The 13,850-nt window shown below is 38.4% G+C and overlaps 1 protein-coding gene across 1 annotated transcript; it reads left to right on the top strand.

Moving 5' to 3' along the window:
- The first annotated feature begins 9,685 nt into the window (after positions 1-9,685).
- LOC112395265 (gamma-crystallin A-like) lies at positions 9,686-13,140 on the top strand. The gene is given in 3 exon segments (XM_024738376.1): positions 9,686-9,694; positions 10,762-11,004; positions 12,868-13,140. Coding segments are annotated over 3 exon segments (525 nt in total).
- The last annotated feature ends 710 nt before the right edge of the window (positions 13,141-13,850 follow it).

Here is a 13,850-nt window from a genome sequence, read left to right as displayed (position 1 = left end):
TTGCCGTTCCAGCTCTGCGTTCTCAATTGCAATGTGCAAAGTGAAAAGGAAAATTTAAAAGTCAGAGAGACCAAAGCTGAGCAGGGAAAGAATCAGAAAAGTGGTACAGACTGGCTGGCTGGGATGTTTTAGGGTTTTGTTGAATGAGAGACTCTGGGTCAGCTGAAGGGTTGTAAGGTAGGAAAGGGAAAGGGGAATTTTGAAAACAGAACCACTGGGTTATGAATTGGGTTTGCTTCAGGAAACACAAGTGAAAACTGAAATTCCTTTTTATGTAGTTCGGTTGCTATACTATGCATTTTTAAAATGTGAACCTCTGAATAGACTGGGTCACACAGGGCTCAGGGTTTATTAAGATTTTCTGAGGCAAACTATTGACTGATTAGAAATGTAACCTTATCATAGCAAATGCTTTAAGAACTGCCTGAAATCTTTAGTCACATCAGGGCTTTAATACGTGTTATTCTAGTAACAAAAATCATGCTATTAGGAAATATTTATGATATTGAGTTTTCTTTTAAAGGTCTTTGTTATAATGAGATTCGAAGGTATAGCTTTTCTAGAACTATATCTTTGTTACTTAAGATCCTTTTGAGTAAGATGATGTTAATTTTTAAGATGTCAGTTTGGGGATAGCAAACTTTAGAAAGTAAAACAGACAACAGAAAATCAAAAAACAGTAATAATTCCAGAAATAACGTACATCCACACACATACACACATACACTGATAATCTACACCTTAAACTTAATCATGAAAAAATAGATCTCTGAGACAGGGGTTCATAGCCCCCTGAGGCTCATCTATGCACCTATGTACTGAAAATCTGGCTCTCAAGATTACTCATTGGTATGTTATTTTGAACGTATAGTTTCATTCCTTGTATGTTTTTTTCCATAACCGTTGAAGACTGTTGGCTTCTTGATGGAAGCAGATCTTTTATTTCCTTATTATTTCCTACATGTGTATAAAGTGCTTTGCAGGCAGTAATATTCAGTAATTATTACTGATTAGTGAATTGGCAGTAAGTGAATGGTCCTTAGGTGAGTGCTTTCAAACCACTGTGCCCTACCCATACTGCCTGAGAGGCTCATTTTAGGGACCAACGATTTCTATAGGCTAATCGATGCTTGTAAGCCCAGGAGCATCAAAAGAATAAGTGCCCATTTTGCAGTAGGATCAGATCCTGACATGAATTCCTCTCATAAGGCCCCTTCTTGACAATCAAACAGCAGAAACCACATTCGTGAGGGTTTTTCATGCTTTATTATTTGTGTCCTTTAGGCATCTCTTCCAACTCTTGGGTAATGTACTTAATAAAGTAGTTTTTCTTTTTCTTTTTTAAAAATTTTTATTGGGATATAGTTGCTTTACAATGTTGTGTTAGTTTCTATTGTACAGCAAAGTGAATCAGCCATATGTATACATATATTCCCTCTTTTTTTGGATTTCCTTCCCATTTAGGTCACCAAAGAGCACTAAAGAGAGTTCCCTGCGCTACACAGCAGGTTCTCATTAACTATTATATACATATTAGTATGTATATGTCAATCCCAATCTCCCAATTCATCCCATACCTCCTTTCCCCACTTGGTGTCCATACGTTTGTTCTCTATGTCTGTGTCTCTATTTCTGCCTTGCAAACCGGTTCATCTGTACCATTTTTCTAGATTCCACATATATGCGTTAATATATGGTATTTGTCTTTCTCTTTCTGACTTACTTCCCTCTGTACAACAGTCTCTAGGTCCATCCACATCTCTACAAATGACCCAATTTCATTCCTTTTTATGGCTGAGTAATATGCCATTGTATATATGTACCACATCTTCTTTATCCATTCATCAATCTACGGACACTTAGGTTGTTTCCATGACCTATTGTAAATAGTGCTGCAATGAACATTGGGGTGCATGTGTCTTTTTGAATTATGGTTTTCTCCAGGTATATGCCCAGTAGTGGGATTGCTGGGTTATTTGGTAATTCTATTTTTAGTTTTTTTAAGGAACCTCCATACTGTTCTCCATAGTGGCTGTATCAATTTATATTCCCACCAAGAGTGCAACAGGGTTCCCTTTTCTTTGCACCCTCTCCAGCATTTATTGTTTGTAGATTTTTTGATGATGGCCATTCTGACCGGTGTGAGGTGATACCTCGTTGTAGTTTTGATTTGCATTTCTCTAATAATTAGTGATGTTGAGCAGCTTTTCATGTGCCTCTTGGCCATCTGTATGTCTTCTTTGGAGAAATGTCTATTTAGTTCTTCCGCCCATTTTTTGATCGGGTTGTAAAGTAGTTTTTCAATCATTGCTTAGAAAAATTTAAGTAAAACTAGGAGATGTACTTACAAAGTAAGGTCAAAGTTGTTATGGTAACATCTTTCTGTCTGGTGGAATTTAAAAGAATCGGGAGCATTTATGACTTGATTTCCCTCCATCATTGAAATCAGGGAAGTCATTTCTCAGAAATTTTGGTGATGGAAGCAAAGCACCCTAGAAGGGAAGGATGTAAAACTGAGGTGGACTCATTTTTAAAAATGTTTTTTATATAGACATGATGACTACGTGTGTCTCTAGGTGTCAAGTTAAGAAGGAGAGCAACGAATCAAAATGCCACCAGCAGCTCTACAAAGGAAGCAAATGTCACAGAATGGAAACCATAAAATAATTTATCTTTGGACACACAGCCAAAGAACAAAGTAGGTCTAAAAATGCAAACTGAACCAAACTGATACCAGGTGTTTGGGGAGTACTTTACTTATATTGTGGCTAAAAGTCTAGCCTTTGGGAGTTAGATACTCTGGGTTTGAAACTAAAGCCCGCTGTATAAGATACCAGCTGTATGACTTTGGGCAAGTTGCTTAACCTCTCCTCCTCTGCGAAATGGGAAGAATAATGGTACTTATCTCTTAAGGTCGTTGAAATGATTAACTGATATTATGCATGTTAAGAGATTAGAACAACAAAAAAAAAGAGGGCTTCCCTGGTGGCGCAGTGGTTGAGAGTCTGCCTGCCGATGCAGGGGACACGGGTTCGTGTCCCGCTCCGGAAAGATCCCACATGCCGTGGAGCGGCTGGGCCCGTGAGCCATGGCCGCAGAGCCTGTGCATCGGGAGCCTGTGCTCTGCAACGGGAGAGGCCACAACAGTGAGAGGCCCGTATACAGCAAAAAAAAAAAAAGAGAGATGAGAACAGAGTAAATTCTAAATAAATATTGACCATTATTATCTTTATAGCATTTGAGAAATACTATCCACAGTTAATCAGCTATTATTCTGTTGATTCAAATAAGTGTGTTGAGGAGAGGATTTGTATTAATATCTGTGTCAAATGTTCCTATTCTCGGTCCCTTTCTCACTAATGAAAATTTTATCTTTGCCTGCTTTGCATCTCTGCTGCTTCTGCCCTGCCCATCTAATTCCTTTGACGTTTATGCTTCAGAATTCAGAGAATGGTCAGAGATGGACAGGGCTGGAAAGTAAGGAGAAAGAAAGGAGGGTTCTTTGCCGTTCCAGCTCTGCGTTCTCAATTGCAATGTGCAAAGTGAAAAGGAAAATTTAAAAGTCAGAGAGACCAAAGCTGAGCAGGGAAAGAATCAGAAAAGTGGTACAGACTGGCTGGCTGGGATGTTTTAGGGTTTTGTTGAATGAGAGACTCTGGGTCAGCTGAAGGGTTGTAAGGTAGGAAAGGGAAAGGGGAATTTTGAAAACAGAACCACTGGGTTATGAATTGGGTTTGCTTCAGGAAACACAAGTGAAAACTGAAATTCCTTTTTATGTAGTTCGGTTGCTATACTATGCATTTTTAAAATGTGAACCTCTGAATAGACTGGGTCACACAGGGCTCAGGGTTTATTAAGATTTTCTGAGGCAAACTATTGACTGATTAGAAATGTAACCTTATCATAGCAAATGCTTTAAGAACTGCCTGAAATCTTTAGTCACATCAGGGCTTTAATACGTGTTATTCTAGTAACAAAAATCATGCTATTAGGAAATATTTATGATATTGAGTTTTCTTTTAAAGGTCTTTGTTATAATGAGATTCGAAGGTATAGCTTTTCTAGAACTATATCTTTGTTACTTAAGATCCTTTTGAGTAAGATGATGTTAATTTTTAAGATGTCAGTTTGGGGATAGCAAACTTTAGAAAGTAAAACAGACAACAGAAAATCAAAAAACAGTAATAATTCCAGAAATAACGTACATCCACACACATACACACATACACTGATAATCTACACCTTAAACTTAATCATGAAAAAATAGATCTCTGAGACAGGGGTTCATAGCCCCCTGAGGCTCATCTATGCACCTATGTACTGAAAATCTGGCTCTCAAGATTACTCATTGGTATGTTATTTTGAACGTATAGTTTCATTCCTTGTATGTTTTTTTCCATAACCGTTGAAGACTGTTGGCTTCTTGATGGAAGCAGATCTTTTATTTCCTTATTATTTCCTACATGTGTATAAAGTGCTTTGCAGGCAGTAATATTCAGTAATTATTACTGATTAGTGAATTGGCAGTAAGTGAATGGTCCTTAGGTGAGTGCTTTCAAACCACTGTGCCCTACCCATACTGCCTGAGAGGCTCATTTTAGGGACCAACGATTTCTATAGGCTAATCGATGCTTGTAAGCCCAGGAGCATCAAAAGAATAAGTGCCCATTTTGCAGTAGGATCAGATCCTGACATGAATTCCTCTCATAAGGCCCCTTCTTGACAATCAAACAGCAGAAACCACATTCGTGAGGGTTTTTCATGCTTTATTATTTGTGTCCTTTAGGCATCTCTTCCAACTCTTGGGTAATGTACTTAATAAAGTAGTTTTTCTTTTTCTTTTTTAAAAATTTTTATTGGGATATAGTTGCTTTACAATGTTGTGTTAGTTTCTATTGTACAGCAAAGTGAATCAGCCATATGTATACATATATTCCCTCTTTTTTTGGATTTCCTTCCCATTTAGGTCACCAAAGAGCACTAAAGAGAGTTCCCTGCGCTACACAGCAGGTTCTCATTAACTATTATATACATATTAGTATGTATATGTCAATCCCAATCTCCCAATTCATCCCATACCTCCTTTCCCCACTTGGTGTCCATACGTTTGTTCTCTATGTCTGTGTCTCTATTTCTGCCTTGCAAACCGGTTCATCTGTACCATTTTTCTAGATTCCACATATATGCGTTAATATATGGTATTTGTCTTTCTCTTTCTGACTTACTTCACTCTGTACAACAGTCTCTAGGTCCATCCACATCTCTACAAATGACCCAATTTCATTCCTTTTTATGGCTGAGTAATATGCCATTGTATATATTTTTCTAGATTCCACATATATGCGTTAATATATGGTATTTGTCTTTCTCTTTCTGACTTACTTCACTCTGTACAACAGTCTCTAGGTCCATCCACATCTCTACAAATGACCCAATTTCATTCCTTTTTATGGCTGAGTAATATGCCATTGTATATATGTACCACATCTTCTTTATCCATTCATCAATCTACGGACACTTAGGTTGTTTCCATGACCTATTGTAAATAGTGCTGCAATGAACATTGGGGTGCATGTGTCTTTTTGAATTATGGTTTTCTCCAGGTATATGCCCAGTAGTGGGATTGCTGGGTTATTTGGTAATTCTATTTTTAGTTTTTTTAAGGAACCTCCATACTGTTCTCCATAGTGGCTGTATCAATTTATATTCCCACCAAGAGTGCAACAGGGTTCCCTTTTCTTTGCACCCTCTCCAGCATTTATTGTTTGTAGATTTTTTGATGATGGCCATTCTGACCGGTGTGAGGTGATACCTCGTTGTAGTTTTGATTTGCATTTCTCTAATAATTAGTGATGTTGAGCAGCTTTTCATGTGCCTCTTGGCCATCTGTATGTCTTCTTTGGAGAAATGTCTATTTAGTTCTTCCGCCCATTTTTTGATCGGGTTGTAAAGTAGTTTTTCAACTATAATAGTAATACATGCTTACAGTAAAAATTTCAAAAGTACAAAATATAGATAATGAAAAGTAAAAGAATCCTCACTTTCCCATATCCTTGTCCTACTCCTCAGAAATAACAACTATTAATAATTTTCAATTCAAATATTTGCCATACATGTACATATACATACACGCACATCTATCTAGTTTGTTAGAAATAACAAATAAATAAATTCGTTTATTAAATATATGAAAAATACACTTTCACAGTTTATTGTTTGAAGAAATTTTTCATTTATATGTTTAAGCTTCTTAGTCTTTTCTTTTGTGGCTTATGGATACTGTATCATGTCTTTTAGCTGATGAACTTTTTTTTTTTTTTTGATGAACATTTTTTTTAACTGCAAGATATCAATGCCTTATTCAGAAATTTCGATTCCAGTCACTGAATTTCTTCAATAAGGGAAAAAGAGAAATTATTTTTTAAAAATCCAGGTATTCTAGAAAACAGTTTTCAAGATTTCTTTTGTACTGTATTGGTATTAGTAGCTCATTTATTAGTCAAAATAGGTATGAGCAATGCCATATCCTTGGAAAGGCAGAAAAAGAGTGAAAGACAAATAAGAACAAAGAACAAGGGCAACAAATAGAAAACATTAACAAATAAGATAGATATTAATTCAACTATATCAATAATCATTTTGATCATCAAAGGTCTAAATGCACCAATTAAAAGACAGAACTCAACAGCCACAGACTACTGTATCTGGACAGCACAGAGCATTCCCATCACTGCAGATGTGTTAAAGATGTATGTTAAAGAAAATATAGCAAATATGGCAAACTTTGTTTTTAATTGAAGTACAGCTGATTTACAATGTGGTGTTAGTTTTAGGTGTACAGCAAAGAGATTCAGTTATACATAAATGTAGCAAACTCTTAACTGCAGAATCCAGGTGGTGGGCATATGTATCTTCATTGTACAATTCTTTCAACATTTCTGTATGAAAATTTTCATAATACAATTATGAAGAAGAAAAAAAAGACAGAAATTGTCAGAGTGGATCAAAAATCAAGACCCAATTATATGGTGCCTATAAGGCACCCTCTTAACATAAAGACATATATAGATTAAAAGTAAATGGATGTAGGGAATTCCCTGGCAGTCCAGTGGTTAGGATTTGGTGCTTTGACTGAGGTGGCCTGGGTTCAATCCCTGGTCAGGGAACTAAGATCTTGCAAGCTGCACAACACAGCAAAAAAAAAAAAAAGTAAATGGATGGAGAACAATAAATCACGCTAGAACTAATTAAAAAAAAGAAAAGTAGCTATATTAATTTCAGACAAAGCTGACTTAGAAGCAAGGAAAGTTATTAGGGATAAAGAAGGGCATTACATAATGATAAAGGGGTCAATTCTCCAAGAAGACATAACAATCCTTAACATGTGCGCATCGAACAACAGAACATCCAACTATGTGAGGTAAAAACTATTAGAATTGCAGAGAGAAATCAATGATTCCATTTTCATAGTTGGAGACTAACACTTCTCTATCAGAAATGGAAAGAGGGCAATATAAGTTTAAATTCAAAGCAATATATAAGAAATTCAAAATAGTATGGTGCAGGCACAATACCCAACTGCTGAGGGGCAAAGAAATGATTTGCTTTGGTCATGGTTAGTGAAAAGAAGTATTATTTTTATTATTTTTTTTAATTTGGAAATAATTTCAAGCTTAGAGAAAAGTTGCAAAAATAGTACAAAGAGCTCTCATATACATTTGCTAATTGTCACCATAATATTTTGCTTCATTATCTTTACCATTTTTCTCTCTCTGTCTTTGTCCCACTCTTTTATTCTCTTCTCTCTTTGTTTCTCTTTCTCTCAGTATATATTTTATTTTATTTATTTATTTATTTTGCGGTACGCGGGCCTCTCACTGTTGTGGCCTCTCCCATTGCGGAGCACAGGCTCCGGACGTGCAGGCTTAGCGGCCATGGCTCACGGGCCCAGCTGCTCCGCGGCATGTGGGATCTTCCCGGACCGGGGCACGAACCCATGTTCCCTGCATCGGCAGGCCGACTCTCAACCACTGTGCCACCAGGGAAGCCCCTCAGTATATATTTTATACTGAGTATATAAAACTTTTTCTAAGCCATCTGAAGTTATATACACCATATCACTCTACCCCTATATACTTCAGAGTGTATTTCCTAAGAATAAAGTCACTCTCTTAAATAACTACAGGATGGTTATCAACTTCAGAAAATTTAACATTGATACTTTACCATATAGGTATCAATTTTGTCAATTGACCAATACTGTCCTTTTTTATATATTTTTCCCTGTGTGGGATCATATATTGTATTTAATTGAGAAATATAACTCAATTTCCAAATGTCTGAGAAAAATTCCATGGAAATTCTTTTGCATCCACTTTTATTTTAATTCATCTTTGTCAGTAATTTGGTATCTGATATTTGACCTTAACTCCCTATAGATTGAAAGCTAATATCTGTGTCCATGTTAAATTGATGTGCTTGATACGAAAATTATCTTTTTATTCTACAGGTCACTTAGAAACTTGGAATTGCACCATGGGAGTTCGTAATAAGTCTCTGGGAGAAGAAAAGTCTCTGCATCATCTTAAAATTGCAACTCTTGCTGGCATATTTTTCTTTGCAATTAGCTTTTGATACAAAGTGCATTGAAGTGTTATTTCGGGTGTTGAGCTTTCTTAGAATCACATTGTTTGGCCATATTGTGGTTAAAAAAACAAGTATGTATCTTATGCTGCTTCATTATGACTAGAAGATTGTTGGTTGGAGGATTTGGAGAATATATACTATTTCTGTGTCAGAGCAGACTGGCTTTGTAGGACATTTTACAAATGTTTAGCACCGAACATTTCAGAATGGTGGAGTAGGAGGCAATTTTCCAAAGTTTCAATCCAAATTAAATTAACCTGTCATCGATTGCCCTTACTATGTTCTCACATGGAAATATTTAAACTCATTTCAATAAAGCCTTAAAAGAAAAACAGGTCCCGGCTTTCTTTCAGGAGAATATAAGGAATACTAGGAAATGAAAATGATCTGGTCTTTCAACGTATTTCCAAAATTCTGATTTGGCACATAGTTGAGCTTATAAATACATGTAGTAACAATTTGACCAAATGAATGTAAGTATAAATTATACCACCTTATGGTTTTGATGTGTCACCTTTCTGCAGAACAGTTTTCTTTAACATGTGCCAAAACTGGTGTGTGATTTGTTGACTTTTTGCTGAAAATGGTGGTGTATTCTGATGTGGTTTTGTAGCTGGGGAGACCAATGCAGCCTTTCCCACACTGGTTCAATTACAGCTGTAACTGAAGTTTACAGTACACCTGCCACATTAGGTATATCCTCTGGTCCCTGGGTATACTGTCTAACTTCATAGGACTCTGCCCAGTTTTCTTTTGTCTAGCTCTGCTACTTGCAGGGGAACACTTTTTCTTTGTGGCTATTAGTTTCTCTCCTCTTAGCATCTGCACATTTTCTTTACATGCTGCCTGAGGACTTTTACAAATGCATTGCGGACATATTGCCAGCTGTAGGTGGATGTCTCTCCATGGGTCATGAACCATGAAGGTGTTTGATTTCATCTTTCTACATACACACGGGATGACAAAAGAGTTGGGGATTGGGGTCATCCTCTACCCCTGAATATCTGAAGAGCGCTTCTAAATGAATAGGTTGGCAGCAATGGGAAAAGCTTTCAAGCAGTCACCTGGGTCCTATGAAACAGTGTTGCTTCAGGGAGGGAAAACTCAGGAAAATCACGATGCTAGTTTTTTTTTTTTTAACATCTTTATTGAAGCATAATTGCTTTACAATGGTGTGTTAGTTTCTGCTGTATAACGAGTGAATCAGCTATACATATACATATATCCCCATATCCCCTCCCTCTTGTGTCTCCCTCCCACCCTCCCTACCCCACCCCTCTAGGTGGTCACAAAGCACCGAGCTGATCTCCCTGTGCTATGTGGCTGCTTCCCACTAGCTATCTGTTTTACATTTGGTAGTGTATATATGTCCATGCCTCTCTCTCACTTTGTCCCAGTTTACCCTTCCCCCCCCACATCGTGGCCTCAAGTCCATTCTCTATGTCTGCGTCTTTATTCCTGTCCTGCCCCTAGGTTCTTCAGAACGATTTTTTTCTTTTCTTTTTCTTTGTTTTAGATTCCATATATATGTGCTAGCATACGGTATTTGTTTTTCTCTTTCCGACTTACTTCACTCCGTGTGACAGACTCTAGGTCCACATGATGCTAGTTTTGAAAACAAAAAGCATCCCTAGAAGCTGGGTTGAGGGGAGAGGGGAATGGGAGGATTCTGTATATTTTCCTACTCCTGGAGCGTCTCAGAGAGTCTTGGGAGGCCTCTTGCTTTTTAGCCCAAGGAGAAGTGTTTAATCTCAAGACAAAATGTGGCTATTTACAAAATTTGTTGCTTTTCACCAGTAACTCAAAGTTATACATTTACAAATTGATTTTATTTTTTCAACTCATGAAAGTAATATATATTTATATAACAACAAATTAAAGCAATTGAAAACAACAAAAAGGAGAAATAAAAACATAAAATTAAGACCTATAATCTTGCCATTCATTGATAACCATGATTGACATTTGGGCTTATACATACACTGTCATAATCTTTTTTTCCCTACATAAACATACGTCACAGCGTGCCTGCTGGGTGTCTACTGTGGGGTGCGGGGGATGCACCTCCCAGCTGACTCCCTGCTGTCACCTTGCTTTCCATTACTTCCTTTGCAGATCACCTTCTACGAGGACCGGGGCTTCCAGGGCCGCTGCTACGAGTGCAGCAGCGACTGCCCCAACCTGCAGCCCTACTTCAGCCGCTGCAACTCCATCCGGGTGGACAGCGGCTGCTGGATGCTCTATGAGCGCCCCAACTACCAGGGCCACCAGTACTTCCTGCGGCGCGGCGACTACCCCGACTACCAGCAGTGGATGGGCCTCAACGACTCCGTCCGCCCCTGACACACAGTTCCTTACGTGAGTCTTAGTTCAACACAACTCATGTGAAAGCATTGCTGATCCATGGCCATAAATTCCTGTTTATAAAAGTCAGTTTGTTTCAGCTCAGGACTAGTGTTCACGGTGAAATAGCAAAGCCCAAGTCTCAAGCATTTAACAAAAAATTGATTGCCTTTACTATGCTCTCATATGGAAACATTAAAACTCATTTCAATAGGGCTTCCCTGGTGGCGCAGTGGTTGAGAGTCCGCCTGCCAATGCAGGGGACATGGCTTCGTGCCCCGGTCCGGGAAAATCCCACATGCCGCGGAGCGGCTGGGCCCGTGAGCTAAAAAAAAAAAAAAAAAAAAAAAAAAAAAAAAAAAACTCATTTCAATAAAGCATTAAAAATGGGCAGCTTGTTTTTAGGCACAAGAAATCACAACAATATAGCTTCTAAAGTTGAATTTGGAAGTATCTAGCTGATCCCTAATTTCTAAATAAAAACTACCTTGTTCAGTAAAGAAAAAAATCTATCTAGATCATTATTTCTTAATGAACACTGACAGACTATGGGAGAACAACATAAGTATAATGTATTCTGACTGTATTGGAGACTATTTTCAATACCCTCTTTATGACCTACGGATCTAGAAACTAGAACAATATGTTTCACTTGCAGGTGGCTCCTTGTATTCAGCAGTCATTATCAACTAGTTTTTTACAAGGGTCAGAAAAAGATCATTAATTAGGATTTCATAGGACATGGTCCTCACCAAAATGCTGCTTAATGTTTTTTAATCATGTGGAATTTGTATTTCTACATTCTGATCACACCAAATTATGTGTCATGACAAGCAGATTCAAGAAGTGAAGCCAAAATTTGGCTGCAGAAATTTGCAGATGCAAAAAGAGGTACAAATAAGATAGAAATTTCTTTGAGGCAAGAAACTCAACTTACAAGTGACTTGGCAAAATGTTGGACATGTGGACTCAGAGTAAATATGAATTGTTGTAAATGATGAGTGCAAAAGTGACTTAAAAACAAGCTTGAGGGGCTTCCCTGGTGGCACAGTGGTTGAGAATCTGCCTGCCAATGCAGGGGACACAGGTTCTAGCCCTGGTCCGGGAAGATCCCACATGCTGCAGTGCCATTAAACCCATGCGCCACAACTACTGAGCCTGCGCTCTAGAGCCCTTGAGCCACAACTACTGAGCCCACGTGCCACAACTACTGAAGCCCATGTGCCTAGAGGTGCCCCTGCTCACCGCAACTAGAGAAAGCCCTCGCACAGCAACGAAGACCCAACACAGCCAAAAATAAATAAATTCCAAAATAAAAATATTTAAAAACAAGCTTGAGGAGCTCAGCTCAGTGCTCTGTGATGACCTAGAGGGGTGGGATGGCAGGGGGAGAGAGGCTCAGGAGGGAGGGGATATATGTATACATATAGTTGATTCACTTTTTTCTACAGCAGAAACTAACACAACGTTGTAAAGCAATTATACTCCAATTAAAAAAAAATACAAAAAAACCAAAAAAACAAAAACCAAGCTTGATAGGATTCAGTGATACACAGTCATAATGGTAAAGGGAGTTAAAATCCTCTCTGCAGACTCAACTAAATACAGTTGTGACAGTTGTTTTTGTTTTAGAAAGGAATCCCTTTTATTGACTTTATTTCAATTCTTGTTTCTTCCGCAGGATAGACCCCTGGTCAGGTCAGTTTTATTTTAATACTCTCCCTAATTTGTTAGAACAACCATGTAAGGAAAGGATACATATATGACAGGATGGTTTGAAAACCCTGCTTCATGAAGCTGCAGGCTGATTGAGTCACTTTTACTGACACCAAGGATGCCTACAACTTATTTTTCATCTTTGGTTTATTGTCACAACAGACTAGCTCTCACAGGATAAAGCTGTATGAGAGACATGGCTATGGAGGCCTGGTGTCCGAGCTCACAGAGGACTGCTCCTGCATGCATGACCACTTCCAGCTCAATGAGCTCCACTCACTCCACATGCTGGAGGGCTGGTGGGTCCTCTGCGAGATGCCCAACTACCAGGGGTGGCAGTACTTGCTGAGGCCAGGGGACTAAAGGAGCTACCACGACCGGGGAGGCCTGGATGCCAAAGTCGGCTCTCTGAGATGCGTCATCGATTTGTACTAGGCTGTGTTTTCCTTATTATAATCCACAAAGAGTTGCACTAAATATACAGACTGTATTCCTGGCACTAAGTGATTCTTGTTCATCTTAAGTGATAACTGAATTTTAATAAATGGTGACCCTTGGCAACTTATCTGACCCTGAAGGTCAAGTGTCTTGAATGTCTACTTACTTCCTGCTGGTCAGGCAGCAGTAATTATGACGTCCCCACTCATGTCACGGGAAGGAGGGAGAAACACTGTCTGCCTCTATGACCCACGATCTGAGGGAGAGAGGAAAGAAACAAAATGAAAAACTATGAAACCCATATACAGGAGAAAATATAGAACCAGTTGTGGCTGAGATACCAAAGACAAAGGATTGCTGGAGAGGTTAGGGCAGCTGAAGTTTCAGATAAGATTAGTCAAGAAAAGCCGAGTGAAAAGAGAAGTTTTAAGTGGAATTCCCAAAGTAGAGAAGGTCAAGTACGCATGATGAGGTCATCTGGGAGGAGAAGTGTTAAATTAAGAGTTAAAGGACCTGGGGCTCGTCGCAACCAGAGAAAGCCCGTGCACAGCAACAAAGACCCAACTCAGCCAAAAATTAATTAATTAATTAATTAATTATTTAAAAAAAGAGTTAAAGGGCCTGAGTTGTTATCCTGCCTCCGCTACTTACTAATAAAATGCCCCTCAGTCTCAGGTAAACTAGGACGGTTGGTTACTCCACTTCCT

Source organism: Neophocaena asiaeorientalis, unplaced genomic scaffold, assembly GCF_003031525.2.
Source record: "Neophocaena asiaeorientalis asiaeorientalis breed wild unplaced genomic scaffold, Neophocaena_asiaeorientalis_V1.1 scaffold258, whole genome shotgun sequence".
NCBI lineage: Eukaryota > Metazoa > Chordata > Mammalia > Artiodactyla > Phocoenidae > Neophocaena > Neophocaena asiaeorientalis.
Note: the sequence above shows the minus strand (reverse complement) of the source record. Positions and strands in the feature narration are given on the sequence as shown.